This window comes from Bos grunniens, chromosome 18, assembly GCF_055505025.1.
Source record: "Bos grunniens cultivar Pamir isolate PY7600 chromosome 18, Bosgru_T2T1.0, whole genome shotgun sequence".
Lineage (NCBI taxonomy): Eukaryota > Metazoa > Chordata > Mammalia > Artiodactyla > Bovidae > Bos > Bos grunniens.
The window spans coordinates 49,131,015-49,149,659 of NC_141182.1; the positions used below are offsets into that span (position 1 = coordinate 49,131,015).

The 18,645-nt window shown below is 54.9% G+C and overlaps 1 protein-coding gene and 1 pseudogene across 4 annotated transcripts; both read right to left on the bottom strand.

The window, feature by feature from the left end:
• Positions 1-810: 810 nt before the first annotated feature.
• On the bottom strand, positions 811-12,954 carry LRFN1 (leucine rich repeat and fibronectin type III domain containing 1). 4 transcript variants are annotated; one of them, XM_086352436.1, is made up of 5 exons: positions 12,826-12,954; positions 10,346-10,378; positions 8,143-8,197; positions 6,287-7,729; positions 811-2,583 (listed from the first exon to the last, which is right to left on the bottom strand). In XM_086352436.1, exons 4-5 carry the CDS (start codon positions 7,690-7,692, stop codon positions 1,677-1,679), a joined length of 2,313 nt encoding a protein of 770 aa, XP_086208562.1. In that variant the 5' UTR covers positions 7,693-7,729; positions 8,143-8,197; positions 10,346-10,378; positions 12,826-12,954; the 3' UTR covers positions 811-1,676. The 4 variants fall into 4 exon arrangements, with proteins under 4 accessions (XP_086208562.1, XP_086208563.1, XP_086208564.1 ...); XM_086352437.1 differs by lacking the exon at positions 12,826-12,954 and adding an exon at positions 10,805-11,836; XM_086352438.1 differs by lacking the exon at positions 8,143-8,197.
• A 4,058-nt stretch (positions 12,955-17,012) lies between these two features.
• LOC147353819 (large ribosomal subunit protein uL16-like) lies at positions 17,013-17,612 on the bottom strand (annotated as a pseudogene).
• Positions 17,613-18,645: the final 1,033 nt, after the last annotated feature.

The window sequence follows — 18,645 nt, forward strand, 5'->3', positions numbered from 1 at the left end:
GAGAAACTGCGCCCCCACCCCAAGCCAGCCTCTGTGCCCTCAAGTAGACCCTTCTCTACCTCCTAAGATCCCTCAGGTTCCAAACAGTGTGACCCATGAGCCCTTTCCCATGTCCCCTCTCCCACCAGGCTGGCTTTTGATACCCAGGCTCAACTAATTAAGGTCCTTGGGGGACCATTCCCCAGCCTCCAGACACAGACATCAGAGGTTACATTTTGTAGTAGAGTGGAACAGATACTGAGGTCAAACTGCCAACTGTCCTATTTCTTCACCAGGGGAGTATTGGGCAAGTGACTTCACTTCTCCCTGGTGTAGATTCCTATCTGTAAAATGGGGCCAAGTGTATCGACCTCCAACAGCTGTCGGACCTCAGAGAGATGAGCTGTGCTTAGCACAATGCCTATGTGGAAAATGAACACTCCCTAGTTGCTGGGCACTAAAGACTCAGAAGGCTGCCTGCCGTTTTAAATCCCAATTTTGTTACCTTCTGGTTATGCGACCTGGAGCAAGTCGCTTTACTTCTGGACCCCAGTTTTCTCATCTATAAAATGGGGTCATGGTACTGATGTCCTAGAGTTGTGACGATTAAACGATTTAAGTGCTTGGCAATAGTAAGCACTCATTAAACCTTAGCTATTGTTTTTGTTTTTATATATTATTCCCCACCTCGAAGTCTCTCAAAGGGTAGGAAACTGCAGATCTCCCTGGTCGCAGTCAGCCGGCCTACCTTTAGTCTCACTTAATAGTCCTAGAGCTGTAATCTAGGCCACGCCCCCCCAACCTCCCAAGACACAGAAACACACACGGAGGTCAGCAGAGCGGCCTCAGACACAGAAAAAAAGTTTAATTCTCCTGCGGCGGAGGGTCCCGGCTCCGGTAGCGAGGGGGATTTGGTTTTGGATTTTGTTCCTGTGGGGATTCACTTGGGAGTAACAGGAAGGAGTCGGGGAGAGTCTGGTCCTTCCGGTGGGACCTGCCCGGGAGAATTGTGTACTGGGGGAGATATCTGGTGAGACAAGGAGGCTGGACGCCATACGGGAGGGCAGAGGGAGAACAGACGACGGGGCAGAGAAAAGAGAGACGAACAGGGAAGGACATAAGACAGAGATGACAGAGGGCGGGACAGAGACAAACGAGGGGAACAGAGAAAAGGGGACCCCAAGCCAGACCCGACGACGGGACCAGGGAATTGAATGGGGTTGCGGGGTGGGGGGGTGCTTTGGAGGCCGCCGCGGGACAGAATAGGATCTAGTCCAGCCAGATACATGAAATGGGCCCCTCGCCCCTGCCCCGGGTCCCGGGCGGGGGGAGGGGGCTCGTGTCTCAGTGCTGCAGTGTCGGGGGGGCCCTGCCCCTCCCCGCGCTTCGCTGTGTAAGGCACCGGCTCCAGCGAGGTCCGCGAGCGCGCGGGGGGAGGGGCAAGAGGGGGGCTTGGAGTCCACGGGGGAGGGGAGCCCGGCGGCCCGCCCTCAAACCCCCCTGAGCGCGGGGGCGTGGCCTCGAGCCACAGCCCAGGCAGCCCGCCCCCGTCCCCTCCAGGGAGAAGGGTGCTTCTCCCCTCCAGTCCGGCGACGTGTTGGCTCGGCGCTTTCACCCCCGAATCCTGCCCTAAACGTCAGGGCGGCTGGGCGTTTGTCCGCGGCACCCAGGCGTCTCGGCGCCCGCCCGCCCGCCGCTCACACGGTACTTTCCAGCATCCACTCGGTGCTGGTAAAGGCCAGGCGCGCCCTGGCGGAGCCCAGCCCCAGGTCTCCGTCCTCCCCGGCCGCGCCCCCTCCGGCCCCGTCCAGGTGCGGCGTGGACCGGTGGCGCTTTGTCCGCCGGGCGCGGCGCGGGTAACTGTGGCTCTGGAAGAGCGCCCCGTAGTCCCCGTCGAACGAATAACGCTGCTGAGGCCTCGGCCGGGCCGGGGCTCCCCCAGGAACCAGAGCTAAAGTAGGGGGCGGTGAAGCCGACGGTCCCAGAGCCCCGGAACGGCTCCTCCGAGGGCCCACCGCGGCCCGGGACTCCTCCCCGGAGGTTTCCTCGGATGGCAGTAGGCACAGCGAGGTGGCCGAGCCGCCCAGGGAACGTCCAAGGACCGCCTCCGTTTCCGCGGAAGCCACGTCGGCCGCCGCAGCCTTCGCCTCGACAGCCGCCGCCGCAGCCGCGGGAGCCGCCACCTCTCGCAGCGCCTCGTAGCGGTCGGGCGCCGGCGGGGGTGGGGCCTGCGTTGCGCCTGCGCCGTTGGTTTGCGAGCACACGTGGCTGACCCGCGGAGGCGACCTGGAGGTGCCCTTGACTCGGCGGCCATCCCCATCGCCGTAGACCTTGTAGCGGATCATGAGCAGAACGATGAAAACGAGGACGGAGGCGACAATGACACCCCCGATGGCGATGATCATGGTGCCGCCCAAGAAATGGGCCCTCAGCGGGCGGCAGGGTGCGGGATCCCCAGCGGTGGTAAACTGCACACAGCCCACCACTCGGGTGGCCGGCAGCGCCGTGGCCCCATCGTCGTAGACGGCCAGCACGCACAGGTCGTAGGCGCGGCCTGCTGCCAGATCATTCACCAGGAAGGTCTGGCTGGTGGATGGGATCATCCTGCAGGAGGGGGCGGGATCAGCGCGGGGTTAGCTCCACTCTGAACCAGGCTGCTTCACTTGCATGTCCCCACCACCCGTGCAGACCTATCCATGCCTCCCTACCAGTGTCTCACCCTCTCTGGGACAACAGCAGCCACTCAAGCAACAAATTCCCACCCTCTCAGGACCTTGGGTATAGGCCACGCCCCTTATCTGCATGCCCCACCGTCAGACCCACTCCCCACCCGTGTTTCACGGCAAATTTCAGCCATTCGTCTCCCCTCATCTATACATCCTGGCCCCCAGGGAGGAATGCTACAGCTTTTATGCCCTGCTCTCAAGGGGCTTGCTCCCTAGCAGTGTCTCATTCCTACTGGGACAAATGCCACTCAAGCGCTCACATATTCCCACCCTTTAAGGGGATGGATGCTACAGGCCATGCCCCGTTACCTGCAAACCTCACTCTCGCTGGGGTGGACTAGCAGGTTACCTCATACTCCCAGGCTTACTCCTACTGGGACAATGGATGCTCTTCTAGTTCCTCTCTTCCACATGTTCCTACCCCTCGAAGGAAACCATGATACAGACCACACCCCCTCATCTGCATATCCTACCCTTGAGTATACCTACACCTCTCCTAGCAACATCTATCTTATCCCCTCCACTACATATTCCCGCCCACCAAGGGGCCAGGGCTAAAGGCCACTTCCCTTCTGATTGACAAGTGCCTTCCAAGCCACACCCCACAATGGCTCAGGGCAGATGGTTCACCTACCCGGCCTAGGACCATGTCCACTCTTTGCATGTCATGCACTGTACCCAGATATCAGAGGCAACCACTTTATGTGCACACCCTGCCCTATACTACCTGAAGTCACTACACCATGCCCCCAGGTAAGTTTCATCCATAATTGGGGTAAATGTAGCCAAGAAAACATGCCCCTTTCTTGCCATGGACCCCTGCTCTCAAACAAGCGGCAGTGTAGAGAAGTGGTTAAGCTGACAAAGTCTGAGAGCCACGATCCCAAGAGTTTGAGTTTCTCTTCTGCTGCTTGCTAGCTCTGTGACCTCAGGCAAGTTTCTTAACCTCTCTGTGTCTCATTTCCCCCACTGAGGTTATTAAGAATTCCTACCCCATAGAGATGGTGTGAAGTATGATGAGTTAACATCCCCAAAGCCTGGCACTTAATAATTTCATTAACAATTGGCATCCCACACGATGCTGGCTTTGCTGTGGCTCACACTCTCCTACCAGTTGCTTTCCTCCCCATCTATAAGAATCATTCCCCCTGGGTCTTGCCACTCTTCTGTTGGGCACATCCCTTCCATGTTCAATGTTGGCTAAGCTGGGACTGCCACACCCACACAGATTTGCATGCACTCAATCTCACAGGCTCTCCTCTCCCACAAAGCTCTTAGTGGGTCATCAGAGACATGAACCGCCTCTTCATCTGCGTGGGGGCCATGCTGCGGGAGCACCACCTCCTCTAAAGGCCATGCCCCCACCTCCTCAGGCCTCTTACCTCTCAGAAGCATCACCTTCCCTCCAGCCACACCACCTTCTGGTCCTGAAACCCACCTCAGTTCCTCCACCTCCAGAAGTTTCCACCATCACCAAGAGCCATCCTCCCCCCAAAAGACTACACGTCAGGGGCCCACCACCTCTCCGACTCTCTCCTTGCCTGCCATTTCCCAGACCACTGCCCCACCACCAACTCCATCCAACCTTGGGCCCCTGGCTGTAAGTCTTCCTCTTCCTCTCATCTTCCCTCTCAAAGAGTCTTGGGCTCCTTTTGCTCCTTCCCCTAAAATAACCAGTTGCTAGGGACTCCCCCCTTTTCAAGGACAGAGGCTGGCTCCTTAAGAAAGCTTGAGGCCATGTGTCTCTAATTGGCTATAAGGCTCAAGCAAGCTGCAGAGCAGGCTTCTGGTTGGTTGTCACCTCCTCCCATGGCAGCAGTGAGGGAGTTAACCCCTGCAGTGCTGTAGCACTGGTGCTTGCAATGAGGGACAGAGGACTGGGACTATGTAGCCCTGAGGGGAAGGGAAGAGTCCTAGGGTCTGTTGCCCCATTGGAGACAGAGGGCCATCAACATCTGCAGAAATGCTGGGTCTGGGGGCCCATGAACCTCCCTCTATCCCACCATGTAGTGACCATGGGTTAGAGAGAGGAGGAAAAAAGAGAGATGGAGAATCACAGAAACCAGGAGCTGTTTACACAAATCTATTATCCCTCTCCCCTAATCTCTGCCTGGCAAACAGCAGTCACCTGATAAACAAGTGTTCGATGTAAAAAGGGCAGAATTGGGAGTTAGAACAGTAAGAGCTGGAATCTTGGTTCTATCTCTTTCTGTGTGACCTTGAACAAGTGACTTCTCCCCCTGAGCCTCAGTTTTCCTGTCTATAAAATGGGAGGGGGAATCATAGCTGTCTCACAGTGAAGTTGGGAAGGTCAAATGGAGTAGTATCCTTTGGCAGTACCTTATAAAAGTTTTTGTTTGGTCCATTTGTTTGCCCTAACGTTTTTAAGACTGGGCCAGTGTCTTATCCATCTCAGTAGGCCCAGGGCCCAGCATGGAACTGGCACACAGTAGGCATTTATTCAGTGTTTGGTGACCAAATTCAAAATGAAAAGAAAATGAGCATGACAAAGACAAGAGAAAGGGAAGGCATCACCTCATTCAACCAATGACAGAAAAGTGCCTACTGTGTGCCAGGACCATGGCCAAGAGAACACTGGGTGAGGTGAAGATGGAAGCCAAGAGGCAGGCTTCTTGGTGTGGGTCTAAGCACCCACAGGATCAGGAGCTGCCCACAGGTGGGGAAATGGTTCCACCCCCTCTGGAGCATCCAAGGTATGTCATACAAAGGATGAAACATTCAGCAAGCACTCTGCAATGTGCCTAAGGGAGGCAGAGCCAGGACAAAGCAGAGATGTGCATAGAGCCCACAGCCACCGAGCAAACGCCCACTGTGTGCCAGGCCGATTGCTGTGAGCCACACTACCGAGATGGAGAGACAAGGCAAAGCCAAGACTGAAATTCATCATATACTCTCTGCCTCCTTCCTCTGGGCTGTGAGCTCCCTAGGGCAGGGCTTGGCTCTTGGTCTCCTTGTATCTCTCCTGCCCAGCTGAGGGTCTGGCACATAGTAGGCGCTTAGTTCCTCATGAGAGCAGGAGGGAGACAAGGTACAGACAGACAGAAGTGAGAGCAAGAGAAAATCAGAGATGATGGGGGAAAAGTACCTCTTTAACGTTGGTCTACACCACAGGGATCTGTCCACGCCAGGGCAACTTACAGACTTTTCTGTTTCTATATTGTACCCAATGTATTGATACAGTAGCCTTGTATGTGATTTCTAAATATAAATGCAACTGTAACTATATATGTGTGAGTATATTTTCTGCTCTAAGAATGTCTAACTGACAAGGTAGATGATCAAACACCTTTGGTGAGCAGTGATGTAGACCCTGGGCCCCATGAGAGCAGGGACCATGCTGGGTGCATTCATGGTGATAAATGGCTCATGTGGGTGCTCCAGGAGGATTTGCAAGATGTGTGAAAAACAAAGAAAAGAAATAGAAAGAGAAGGAAATAGGGCAAATGGGAGCCAGAGACCACTCTACAAGCCCATCTAGAACCCCAGCTGAGCAAGAAGGCCTAGGGAGGCGGAGGGAGGGCCCCTGAGGCAGGAGGAGGTCCAGGGACTCTAACACCCACCTGTAGACAAGGGAGTCGTCTGCGGAGCTGTTGTACTGCACCTGGTACATGCGGATGCCAGGCACGGGCCTCTGGGCCGGCCAGCGGATGAGCACAGAGCTGGAAGTGAGCTCTGCCGCCACAAGCCGGCGCTCAGCCACCGACTCATTGGCTCCAGGTCGGCCAGGCGTGGCGATGTCCGAGGAGCCAGGCTCCGTGAGAGGTGGCGGGGCAGCAGGTGGGGGCGCCATCAGAGGCAGAGGCACCACGCACACCTCCACGGGTGCGGTGGCTTCCCCGGCGGCGTTAGAGGCGATGCAAGTGAAGGTGCCGCTGTCCCGCAAGGTGGTGATGGTTACATCCAGGGTCCCATCCCCCCGGACCCGGGTCCGGCTCGAGTTCCCCAGCAGGCGCCCGTCGGGTGCCACCCAGTGCACCACGGGCTCAGGGTCCCCCACGGCGCGGCACCGCAGGCTGACCGCCTGGCCCTCCACCACCAGGGCCCGGCCGCCCGCCTGCCGCGTGATCAGCGGAGGCTCACACAGAAACTCCTCCTCGGGGATAGACCAGAAGTAGCGGTCGGTGAGGTGCTCCGGCGTGGCACACGTCTCCAGGTCGTCCTCCCTGGTCAGCCGCCGCAGCCACAGCAGCTCACAGTTGCAGTGCAGGGGGTTGCCGCCGAAGCTGACCGTGAGCGGCGTGGGCGGCTTGGGTCCCGGACCTTGGGACCTCAGGAAGAGCCCATCAGGGGGCAGTTTATGCAGGCGGTTGGAGGTCATGTCCAGGCGAACCAGTTTGTGAAGCTGCACAAAGGTCCCTTCGGCGATGTGATCGATGAGGTTGTGGTCCAGCGTGAGGGTGTTCAGGTTCACCATCTGGCCCACGGCCTCCCAGGGCAGGGCCTCCAGGTTGTTGTAGGACAGATCCAGGTCCTCCACGGTGGACAGGAAGGCGTCGAAAGCAGCCGACTCCACCCGACGGATCTGGTTGTTGCCCAGGATCAGGTGGCGGAGGTTGCCCAAACCCCGGAGCTGGTCGCCTCGGACCTCCGCCAGCCGGTTGCTATCGAGGTGCAGGGCGCGGAGGGCACGCAGGTCCGCAAAGGCGCCGGCCGCCACCTGGCCAATGGTGTTCCGGGAGAGGGTGAGGTGTACCAGGCTGGTCATGTTGGCGAAGTCTCGGCGGCGGATGGCCGCGATAAAGTTGTCGGTGAGCCGCAGCTCCACCACGCGCCGGTCGATAGCCGGCGGCACGAAGAGCAAGCCGGTCTTGGCGCACAGCATGGTCAGCGTGGGCGCCACGTTCTGGCAGATGCAACGGCCAGGGCAGGGCTGGCCCCGTGATGCCCCTGCCCAGAGGAGCAGCAGAAAGGGCAGGGCAGTAGGCGGCAGCGAGAGGAGCGCTGAGGAGAAGGGGCCCGGAGCCATGGTGCAGGGGGGAGGCAGGAGGAGCGGGAGGTGAGATCTGCAAGGAAGGAGAAGGGTCAGCCAGGCGTAGGGCTTGACCACCTGCCTGGCCACCCTGGGATGTCCCGCTCGGAGCCTGACCCACATCTGTCCCTTCCTGACAATGGGGTCCTCTAGGACAGTAACAGGACTGACCATCAACTGGCATGCCCTCATGAACAGATCACATCACTTCCATGCTGCTTGGTAAATTACCACTGCCCCACCTCTGAGTGTCTAACCCCCACTTCTGCCCCTCTTCCAGGAGCTCCCAGACCTCTCATGACCTCTCAACCAGAGGGATGACATCTGGCCTGGCCTGCACCTTCTAGTACCCACTAAATATTTTGAAAAATCACTGCTGACTAGGGTTTAAAGTCATGAATTTCAAAGCCATACTCCCTGGGTTCAAATCCCAGCTCTGACACTTACTAGCTGTGTGATCTCGGACAAGTGTCTGAACCTCTCTGAATCTCGGTTTCTTCATCTGTAAAATGGAGACAAAAACAGGCCTTACCTCTGTGAGGATGAACTGGATTAATGAGCATGGTATACTCAGAACAGTGGCTGGCACATAAAATGTGTTCAATACATGTTAGTGTATAACTATTATTATCATCATCATTGAGTGTCTTGTAGGTGCCATGCATATAAATGTGGGCTATTATTAAGAGCAAGGGCTTTGAAATCAAATAGACTCGGGTTCAAGTCCTGGCTCCCCTGACTTACTAACTCTGTGACCCCAAACCAATGATTTTCCCGAACTAGGCCATAATTTCCTGATTTGTAAAGTGGTCTGATAATTGTACTATCGCCATTGGATTGTTGCAAGAGTTCATAGAGCTCATTCATAGGGGTCACGGAGCATAGGGCCAGGCACACAGTACATATTCAATAAGTATTAAGGGTAACACCCCCCCCACACCTTTGGCAGTGGGGATGGGGGATTGTACTGAAGGTGGGAGGGGCTGAGAAAACAGCAGTCTCCCTGCTCAGTCTTGGGAAGTCCTTCTCTGAGCCCGGTTTCCTTCTGGCCTCTGCTGAGGGCCCAAGCAGGGGGCAGACTTTCATGCTCACATTAATAGGCACAACACAAGGTCCTATACATGCCTACACACACACACACACACACACACACACACACACACACACACACACACACACACACACATACAGTCAGGCTGTGCCTCTGCTCCAGGCAAAACCTTCCGGCTGGGATTCCCCCTGCGGCAGCTGCAGCCCACGACATGCCAGCTCCCATCACAACACGGGGTGGGTGGGGGGTGAAGAGGAAAGGATGGGAAGGGGGTGTCCCTGACACTGTTTTCACCCCACCCCATGCCCCAGTCCCTGCTGGCCCACCTCCCAGGAATCTGCAGTTTGGGGGCTGTGGCCTCATGTGGCCCTGATCCTTCAGCCCACGGGCAAAGGGGGACTGTGGACACAGAGACAGATTCGGAGAGCAACAGAGAAAGAGAGAGACAAAGAGACAACAAGAGAAAGAATCTGAAAGACAGGTGAAGAGACAGGGAGCAAGTCGGAGGCAAAGAGAGAAAAATTGAGTGGAGGAGACCCACACAGAAAAGAGAGACTGAGACACTGAGATGGAGAGAGGGAGAGACAAGAAGAGGAAACAAGAGTGTTACACAGACGAAGACCAGAAGAAAGAGACTGAAGAAGACAGTGACGGGGCTGCAAAAAGAAAAAGAGGCAAAGTCAGAGCATCGCTTCATCTCTGAGCGACGCCCCCCCTCCCCCCGCCCCACTAATTGTTGTGCACTCCCTCTGGACACGGCTCTACCTCCAACAGAAAATCCTGGCCTGGGAGGTGGTGCTCCTGAAGTAGGAGACGCAGCTCTGCACCTGCGTGGCTGTAAGCTCTCTGGGGCTCAGAACCACTATCTATGAAACCAGAAGGCCCACAGCCAGGGTGGGACTCAAGTTGAAACAATGTAATACTAATAATGAAAACAGCTAACATTTATTGAGAGGCACCATGGCATTGAGGGACAGAATCTGGCCCACAACTGCCCAGGTTCACACCCAAATTCCTGCCATGTGACTTCCTTTCTTTGGGCCTCAGTGTGTTCATCTGTCAAATGGGGATGATAGCATAAGATTATTGTGAGGATTAAATGAGATAATCTGCCGTAACATGCTTAGAGTAGTTGCTGATGGAGTAAACACTATATAAATGTTAGCTGCTGTTAGCGTTAAATGATCATTTGCTCTGGCTCTCTCTCAGCCACCAGTAGGTCTGATTATCAGGAGATGTCCCCACATACATGCACATACACACACAAAATGGTAAACCATATCCACGCCACCATCCAAATGCAGGGTCATTTCATGTCAGGAAACTCTTGCCTCCTTTTCTGACCACTTTACTCAGCCTAAAAGGGGCTACCTCCAGGCCTGAGAGCCCACCTACCACACCATCGTTCTATGAAGCTCTTACCGAAACAAGACATTCCTGATCTTGTCACCAACCCCAGCCTGGAGGGCACCTGGCCCTCAGGACACTACCATACTTGCCACTAAAATTCATACAAGGCATCACTCCAAGCCTCTGGCTCTCTCAGAGTAAACCCAATCACTTCACATCTCTATCCCCAGCCGGAGGGACCCCACTCACCTCTCTTCAGGCAGTCAGGGCCTGGGCCAGTACCTGCAAAGGAACAAAAGCACACGGTTAGTATTCTTCTGGCTCCTCTCCCGAGACCCTCCTCAGAGACCACCTCAGCCCAGGAAGCCCCTGCCGTGATCACTCTCTCAGCCCTCCTGCTGTAGGTTCTACAGGGTCTCAGGTGGACCCAGGAAGTCACCTCTGGAAATCAAGGAGTCTGAGCCCCAGACTGTTCACCCTCCAAATCCCAAGAGTCTAGGACTTTAGTCCTTTGTCCTCTGGGGGCTCAAGAGACTGAGATCCCCACACTCCCCCTCCCTTAGACCCAACAGTCCAGGTCTCAGTTTCCTCCTTTCCCAAGATCCAAGAGTCTGGTCCCTCAGCTCTCTGTCTCCTTCAAACCCAGGATGCTAGGCTCCCAGCCTCCTCCTTCCAGAATCCACATCCCAGTCCCCCAACTTCAAAGACCTGGACAGTAGCAGGAGCTGGGGGAGGATCAGAAGTTCCCATCTTCGCCATCAGACCACGGTCACCCCAGCACATGTGGACATGCCAAAACCCACACGGGCCCACAACCCATGACTCTGTATCTGAATTCCCATGGACAGAGTAGCATGATCTATGTGCCCCCGCCCTCTGGAGGCTCTTGGTCCAGGATGTGGACACGCTTGTGTCCATGGATCCCAGCATACCACAGGTCTTGCCACATGGGCCCCCATCTCACTGGGCTCATAAGTGGGGTCAACCTATGTCAAGGACACAGGCACATGTACACATATCATCCTGCATGTACGTATTTGAACATACACAACCCCACTCTTCAGATACCAACACAAATGCACAAATGGACTCAGAGTACAGACACAGATCCTCGAGGTGGACACACCTGCACACAACCACACGTACAACATTGCCTTTTCCCTTGCACACTCACACACAGAGGCACACACACAACTGTGAAACCCATGTGTCCCCTGGTGCATGCATCTATAACAAAGCTACCCTTGCACACTCACCAACACACATGTAACAGATGCTCACTCACACAAAGATACACAGGTGCACACTCTTAAATACCCAACACACTCATGCAACTTCATGTACCCCCAGTATGCACGGTCACAAAGCTGGTACATTCCCACGCCAACAGATGCACAAATGCACACACTAGCCTGTACACACCTCACACACATGCACAGAACCATAACGGGAACAGACACTGACGAGGCTGATACACACTCAAACAAGCACATAGGTACAAAAAGATCCACCTTTGCACAGACACTCAGAGATGTTCACTCATAACAGGCACATGCTCACATAACTGCCCTATGAGGGATTTACACACTTAACAAATACACACAAAACATTGAACCCCACTGGCAGAGTCAACAGATAGGCAGAGAATCGCACTCACACACAGTCTGGACACACATCGCTCCCACCCCTGAGGCACCCCCGCCCCACCTACTTCCTAGGCCAGGGAAATCCTAACACCCCTCCCTCCCAGCGCACCCCCTTCCCCAGCCAGGTCAGAGTTCAGAGGGTTGGGGGCCTGAGCTGAAGAGCACCTGGTCAGAGGCAATCCTCCCAGCAAAGGTCCCCCAGCCTGGCCATCTGGATGTGGGCACCTCCGGCCTCATCTGCAGAGATCTGGCCGGCAGGGGACTGGGGTGGGATGGGTGGGAGAGGGCCGGGTCTGCGTCCCTCCCTCGGGCCCATCTGTCCACCCCTCGGCCTCTCATCCCTCCATCTGTCCACCTACCGGCTGCCCATCCCCCCCACCCAGCCACCAGGAAGGGGAAGACATGGCCGTCTCCCCCAAGGACCGCCGAGGACCACCCCCCCACAGTTGACATGGACCGAGGGAGCGGCAAACTCCCCTCCCCCAAACCCACACAGAAGCCCCACAAGGCGCTGAGCCCCAGGCCCCCCCCTCCTCCCGCCCGGAACCTGACATGGACGCACAGATACACACCCTTGGAGACATACAACCCGCAGACACACACACATACACACACACAAATGGACACCCGAGCGGGCACACCCGGCTACACAGACCCTGGGATGGACATCCAATCCGGACACAAACACCCAACGCAGCTAACCGCGCGAACACACTCACGCGGGGCGGGGGGAGGGGGGAGAACCCACACCTGGGCACACAACCCACGCACACACACCTGCACACAGCCCCTCCGTTGGGCGCGCGACAGCCCCCCAGACACACAGCCGAAGGGGCAGCCACCCGGGGGGACACACACGCACGGCCGGACACAGCACCTCGGCTCGACACCCGGCACACACCCGGATGGCCACACAAGCAGGGCGCCGCACACGCCGGCGCCGGGCACACACAGGGCCGCGCGAGCGCACGCCGGGCCCGCCGCAGCGCCGCGGACACACACTCACACGCTCGCACGCTCACACCCGCGCTCACACCGGCGCCCCCGCCCGCCGCCTCCCCGGCCGCTGCGGGCCGCGCTCACCCAGCCCGGGGGGGCCCCGGGCCCGGCCCCGCCGCCGCCGCCTCGCGCCGCGCCATGGTGGGGGGAGGGCCGGGGGAGGGGGCGCGGTGCCGCGGGGCCGCCTCCCTCCCGCCTCCCGCCCTCCCTCCCGAGCCGCCGCGAGCTCCGCCCTCCGCGCCGCCCGCCGCCGGAGCCCCGCCGCCGCCGCCGCCGCAAGGGGGGAGGGGGCGCAGACCCGAGGGGCCGGGCGCGGCGGCCGCAAGCCCCCGCCCCCCGCCCCGGGGTCCGCCGCAGACCCCTCTCCACTGCGGAGCCGCCGGCCCGCCCCCAACCCCTCCCCAGCCCCACCTCCAGCCCTGCCGGCTTCCCCAGAGACCACCAGACCACGCCCCGACTGGCATGGGGACACTTGCAGCCCCAGTGAAGACCTCGGATCTTGTCCCGATACCCAGGGGGACTCCAGATCACGTCTTACCGCATTTGAGAACCAAGACCATGTTTCTCAGCCACCCAGGACCACAAACCACGTCCTGCTCTCCTTGGCGACCTCAGACTGGGCCCCACACCCATCAGGGACCCTAGACCAGACCTCCCAATCTAGCGGGGCCCAGGACCGTATCTCAGCATCCAAGAGGGTCCACAGCACCCCTACCAGGGACCCTAAAAAGGTGGACCCCCAGACCACACCTCATCCCTCAGGGACCCCAGATCACCCCAACATCCACAGTGGATCCAGACCATATGTCAACATCTGGGGAGACCCCAGATCATGCCTCATTCCCTTGGGGGAGCCAAACCATGTTCTATAGCCACTCAGGACCACAGACCATATCCCACTCCTTCCTGAGGACCCTCTATGCCCCTCTACCCTCTTGACCTCAAACAATTCTCTGCCCCCTAGTAGAGCCTCTAGACCATGTCTAACTTCTAGGGGTGCCAAATATAACTCTTTTCCTCATGGGAGACTCTAGACTTTTCCAATTACCCTCATTAGATCCCAGAACGTCCTCCCCTCCAAGGCAGTCCTTGATTTCCAGAATGCCCAATTTGCCCCAAATTCTTGATCATCTTCCCCACCCATGCTGCCCTCCTGAGGACCCTGCCTCACCCCTGTTCTTATTCTCTCTCTTGAACCCTCCAGGCCCTTCCTCCACCCTGTGACTTCCGAGGAACTGAGAATTCCTGTTCCTTTCTTGTTCAGATCCCTTTGCCCAACTCCTATGGAACAGCTAACCCCCCAGAAGGGGACTACAGGGGATGAGATGGTTGGATGGCATCACCGACTCAATGGACATGAGTTTCAGCAAGCTCCGGGAGTTGGTGATGGACAGGGAAGCCTGGCAAGCTGCAGTCCGTGGGGTTGCAGAGAGTCGGACATGACTGAGCGACTGAACTGAGCCCCTCTCCCACTGGGTATCTCTCAGACCACTCTCCATCTCTTTTTGAGATATTCTGGCCTCTAAACCCAGCAAGCTCTCCCCTCAAAATCTGTCTTATTTCATGAGACTTCCCTGGTGGTCCAGTGGCTAAAACTCTAGGCTTCCAATGTAGGGGGCCAAGTTCGACCCCTGGTCAGGGAACTAGATCCCACATGCTGTAACATATGCGTGTAAGGATCCCACACGCCACAACTAAGACCCAGTGCACCCAAATAAAAATAAAGGGGAAAATCTTAACTTAAAAAAAAAAATCTGTCTTATTGCAATCCCCTAGGTCCCTGGTGGCCCAAATCCCTCCCATTTTGGATCCCATTTGGATTCCAAGGTCTTCCCCTAAACCCCTTCTCTAAATTCTTCCTACTCATATCATCACATGGAGCCTGCCCCACACCCCCCAGATCCAGCACATCTCTGCAGAGCTTCCCTCTGGGGAACCTCACTTTAGTGAACCACTCACAACCCTTAGATCGCCCTGAGGACACTCAAAGCCCCACTCCCCACTCCCGAGTCTCTAGATTTCACCCTCCCCACCACCATCACTGGCTTCCCTTGTGGCTCAGTGGTAAAGAATCCACCTGCCAGTGCAGGAGACTTGAGTTCCATCCCTGATCCAGGAAGATCCCCTGGAAAAGGAAATGGCAATCCACTCCAGTATTGTTGCCTGGAAAATCCCATGAACAGAGGAGCCTGGCGGGCTACAGTCCATACAGTCCATAGCATCGCAAGAAGTCAGACTTAGTGACTAAACAACACCACCACCACCATCACCACCACCACCCAGCCACCATTCCCACCTCTCACCCTGATACTGGGTGCTCGCTGCCAGGACATGGAGGACTAGGGCTGGAAGGACAGATGTGGGAGAACAATAACAATAATAGCAAAATTTGACACATGTCCAACCCTACTGTGTACCAGGATTGGATCTAGGGGCTTCACATATACAACTCCACTCACTTCTGGTTTTTGTTAAGTTGCACACTTTATTTTTTAAATAATTAATTTTTGGTTGCATTGGCTCTCCTTTGTTGTGCATGGACTTTCTTTAGATGCAGCGAGCAGTAGCTACTCTCTAGGTGTGGTGCACAGGCTTCTCAATGATGTGGCTTCTCTTGTTGCAAAGCACAGACTCAAAACACGCTGAGGGCTTCCATAGTTGTGGTGCACAGGCTTAGTCACCCTGAGCCATGTGGGATCTTCCCCGACCAGGGATCAAACCCATGTCCGTCGCCCCACCCCTCACATTAGCAGGCAGACTCCCAACTCCATTCACTCTTCACAGAAGCCAAATGAGGAGGTCAAATGACTATGCCCATTTTACAAATGAGGAAAATTGAGCTACAGAGAGGTTAGGTCACTTGCCTAAGATCACACAGATAGAAAGTGGCAGAACAAGGTGGAGGCAAAGAGGAAAGAGGATAGGGCAGGTCTGGGATGGATGGGTGTGGAAAAGGGGGGTGGGGTGAGAAGATAATAAAAACAGAGACAGGGACGTACCTGGTGGTCCAGTGGTTAAGAATCTGCCTTGCAATGCAGGGCACACTGGTTCAATCCCTGGTCTGGGAAGATCCCACATGCCACAGTGCAACTAAGCCCAAGCACCACAACTACTGAACCAGCACTCTAGAGCCGAGAGCCACGAACCGAAACTACTGAACCCCTAGAGCCTGTGCTCCACAACGAGAAGCCACCACAATGACAAGCCCACTCTCAGGAACTGAAGAAAGCCCTTGCACAGCAACCAAGACCCAGCACAGCCGAAAAAGAAGATGCCAAATGCCTCGAAGCAACTAAACCTCTGCGCCACAACTAGAAAACCCATGTGCTGCACAAAAGATCCCGCATGGTGCAACTAAGAACTGTTGTTGTTCAGTTGCTAAGTTGTGTCTGACTCTTTGCGACCCATGAACTGCAGCACGCCAGGCTTCCCTGTCCTTCATTATCTCCCTGAGTTTGCTCAAACTCATGTTCATTGAGTCAGTGATGCCATCCAATCATCTCATTCTCTGTTGCCCCCTTCTTGTCCTGCCCTCAATTTTTCCCAGCATCAGGGTCTTTTCCAATGAGTCAGCTCTTCGCATCAGGTGGCCAAAGTATTGGAGCTTCAGCTTCAGAATCAGTACTTTCAATGAATATTCAGGGTTGATTTCCTTTAGGATGGACTGGTTTGAGGAGTTGCTGTCCAAGGAACTCTCAAGAGTCTTCTCCAGCACCACCGTTCAAAAGTAGCAATTCTTTGGCACTCAGCCTTCATGGTCCAACTCCCACATCCGTATGTGACTACTGGAAAAACTGTAACTTTAACAATACAGACCTTTGTCGGCAAAATAATGTCTCTGCTTTTTAATAGGCTGTCTAGGTTTGCCATAGCTTTTCTTCCAAGGAGCAAATGAATATGATAATAATAATAGAGACAGAGATAGAGAAATAAAAAGCCTGAGCCCAGGCAGAGATAGCCTCACTCACAGAGCGTGTCTGGCCCTGTGATCTCTGGCTCCTGCCTACCTTTTGACCTCATCCTTGACCGCTGTTGTCTTCCAGCCTCAGTAATGAATTTTCTCTTTCTCCAACACATCATGTCATTCCAACCCCTGGGCCTTTGCACTCTTTTCCCCTTCCATGGCTGATTTCTTCTTTTCATTCTTTTTTTTTTTTTTTACAGGAAATAGCATTTATTGGTGAGCATGATTAAGGAGGGGACAGTGCTGATCCTCACAAGTGTGGGGCCCGCCATTTGTCCAGGGGACTGCGATTTGTATCTGACCCTACAGCCGTCCGGGATGAGTTGCTTTTCTTCCGCCATGTTTTCAAATTCATCCACGTTGAACTTGGTAAATCCCCACTTCTTGGAGATGTGGATCTTCTGGCGGCCAGGGAACTTGAACTTGGCCCGGCGGAGGGCTTCAATCACATGCTCCTTGTTCTGCAGCTTGGTGCAGATGGACATTATGACCTGGCCAATGTGGACCCTGGCCACTGTGCCCTGGGGCTTTCCAAAGGCACTGTGCATACCTGTCTGGAGTCTATCAGCTCCAGTGCAAGACAACATCTTGTTGATGCGGATGACATGGAAGGGGTGGAGCCATACTCGGATGTGAAAACCATTTTTGCCACTGCTTTTCACCATGTATTTGTTGGCACAAATACAGGCAGCCTCCAGGGCTTCAGAGGAGAGCTGCTCATACTCATCTGACACTGTGTGGCCACAGAGTGGGAGCTCATCCACTTTGGCTTTCTTATGCCCCAAGTTGAAGATGCGGGTCTTAGCATCAGGGACACCTCGGCAGAAACGGGACTTTGGGTACCGCTTGCTCTTACAATACCGGTAACACTGGGCTGGGTGGTGGCACATGGCAACACCAGGATCTTCAGTGGCATGCCGAAGGGAAAGAGAGCTTCATTCAATTCTTAATTTAAATGTAATCTCTTAAGAGAGCCCTTCCTTTACCATGACCAATTTATATCCTCACTGCCACCAGTTATCCTGATGTCTTCAGATTACTTTGAAATACTTTCAAAGTAAAAATGGATTAATGAATGGAGGACTTCCCTAGTGGCTAAGACTCTGTGCTCCCAGTGCAGGGAGCCTGGGTCCAATCCCTGGTCAGGGAACTAGATCCCACATCCCGCTGCTAAGACCACGTGCAGCCAAAAAAATAAATAATTTTTAAATGAATTAATGGATGGATAGATGGATGGCTATGTGATAAAGCAAGTACAGTCAAAATGTTAATCTAGAATCTAGTTGGTAGGTATATGGGTGTTCACTGTAAAACTATTTTAGCTTTGCTATATGTTTGAAACTTTTCACAATAAATGTTGGCAGGAAGAAACTGGAGGACTCTTCTAGAGACTAAAGAAGCAACAACAACAAAAAACCCAAACAGGTCCCACCCTGTTTGGGATTTCTATCATCCCATCAAACTCATTTTTTTTTTCCTTTATAGCCTTTATCACTCTTGGTAACATTCTTGCTTGCTTGTTTGTTTACCTCTTTATTCATTTGTTGCTTATTGTCTCTTAACTGAAATGTAAGCCACCTGACATGTGGCATGCACACCAGTTTTCTCCAGTCCCCCACATTTCCCCAACAGTCTTGGTACTAGTTGTTTAGTAGCTAAGTCTGTAGCCCACCAGGCTCCTGTGTCCATGGGATTCCTCAGGCAAGAACACTGGAGTGGGTTGCCATTTCCTTCTCCAGGGGATCTTCCTGACCCAGGGATTGAAGCCATGTCTCCCACATTGGCAGGCGGATTCTTGACCATGGAACCACCTGGGAAGCCCGATAGGTGCTTAGTAAAAAATGTGTTCTTGAACTCCTCTTAGGAGAAGGCCTGGGAGATAGAGCTGCTGCAGACTCACTGTAGAGCCTACACTCAGGAATAAACATGATCTTCCAGCC

Coding starts and splice junctions, on each gene's coding strand:
- LRFN1 (XM_086352438.1), bottom strand. CDS start 7,692: ATGGCTCCGGGCCCCTTCTCCTCAGCGCTCCTCTCGCTGCCGCCTACT. Junction 2,584..6,286: donor GACGACTCCCTTGTCTACAG/GTGGGTGTTAGA, acceptor CCCCTCCTGCAG/GATGATCCCATCCACCAGCC.